Below are 333 nucleotides of genomic sequence, written 5' to 3'. Positions count from 1 at the left end.
CCAGTCCCCTCCCAGTACCCCCCCCAACCCCAGGGTGGGGTGACACTCTATGGGGTGACCCCCCCTGTCCCCCCAGCCCCACGGAGATCTCCTGGAGCCGGGGGAACGAGTCCCTCCCCCCCCGCGCCGTGGCCCGGGGGGAGGTGCTGACGCTGCCGGCGCTGGGACCCCAGGACAACGGCACCTACAGCTGCCAGGCCCACAACCCCCACGGCCGCGCCGCCGACCACTACGTCCTCGTCGTCTACGGTGAGCCACCCACGGCGACCCATGGCTGCCCCATAGTGACCCACGGCCACCCACGGCTGCCCCCAAGGGACCCCCGGCCCCCCC

The 333-nt window shown here is 74.2% G+C and overlaps 1 protein-coding gene across 1 annotated transcript in view; it reads left to right on the top strand.

The window, feature by feature from the left end:
* Window positions 1-333, top strand: part of LOC106897290 (cell adhesion molecule 4-like) — a gene marked incomplete at its 3' end in the record, with an annotated part of 38,472 nt that overhangs the window by 30,483 nt on the left and 7,656 nt on the right. Inside the window, exon 5 of the mRNA XM_014957862.1 lies at window positions 77-284. Within this exon, the coding sequence (XP_014813348.1) occupies window positions 77-284 (208 nt within the window). The remainder of the gene's footprint in view (window positions 1-76; window positions 285-333) is intronic.

Source organism: Calidris pugnax, unplaced genomic scaffold (assembly GCF_001431845.1).
Source record: "Calidris pugnax isolate Ruff unplaced genomic scaffold, ASM143184v1 scaffold380, whole genome shotgun sequence".
In the NCBI taxonomy this organism is placed as follows: domain Eukaryota; kingdom Metazoa; phylum Chordata; class Aves; order Charadriiformes; family Scolopacidae; genus Calidris; species Calidris pugnax.
This window is presented reverse-complemented; position numbering and strand designations above follow the sequence as displayed.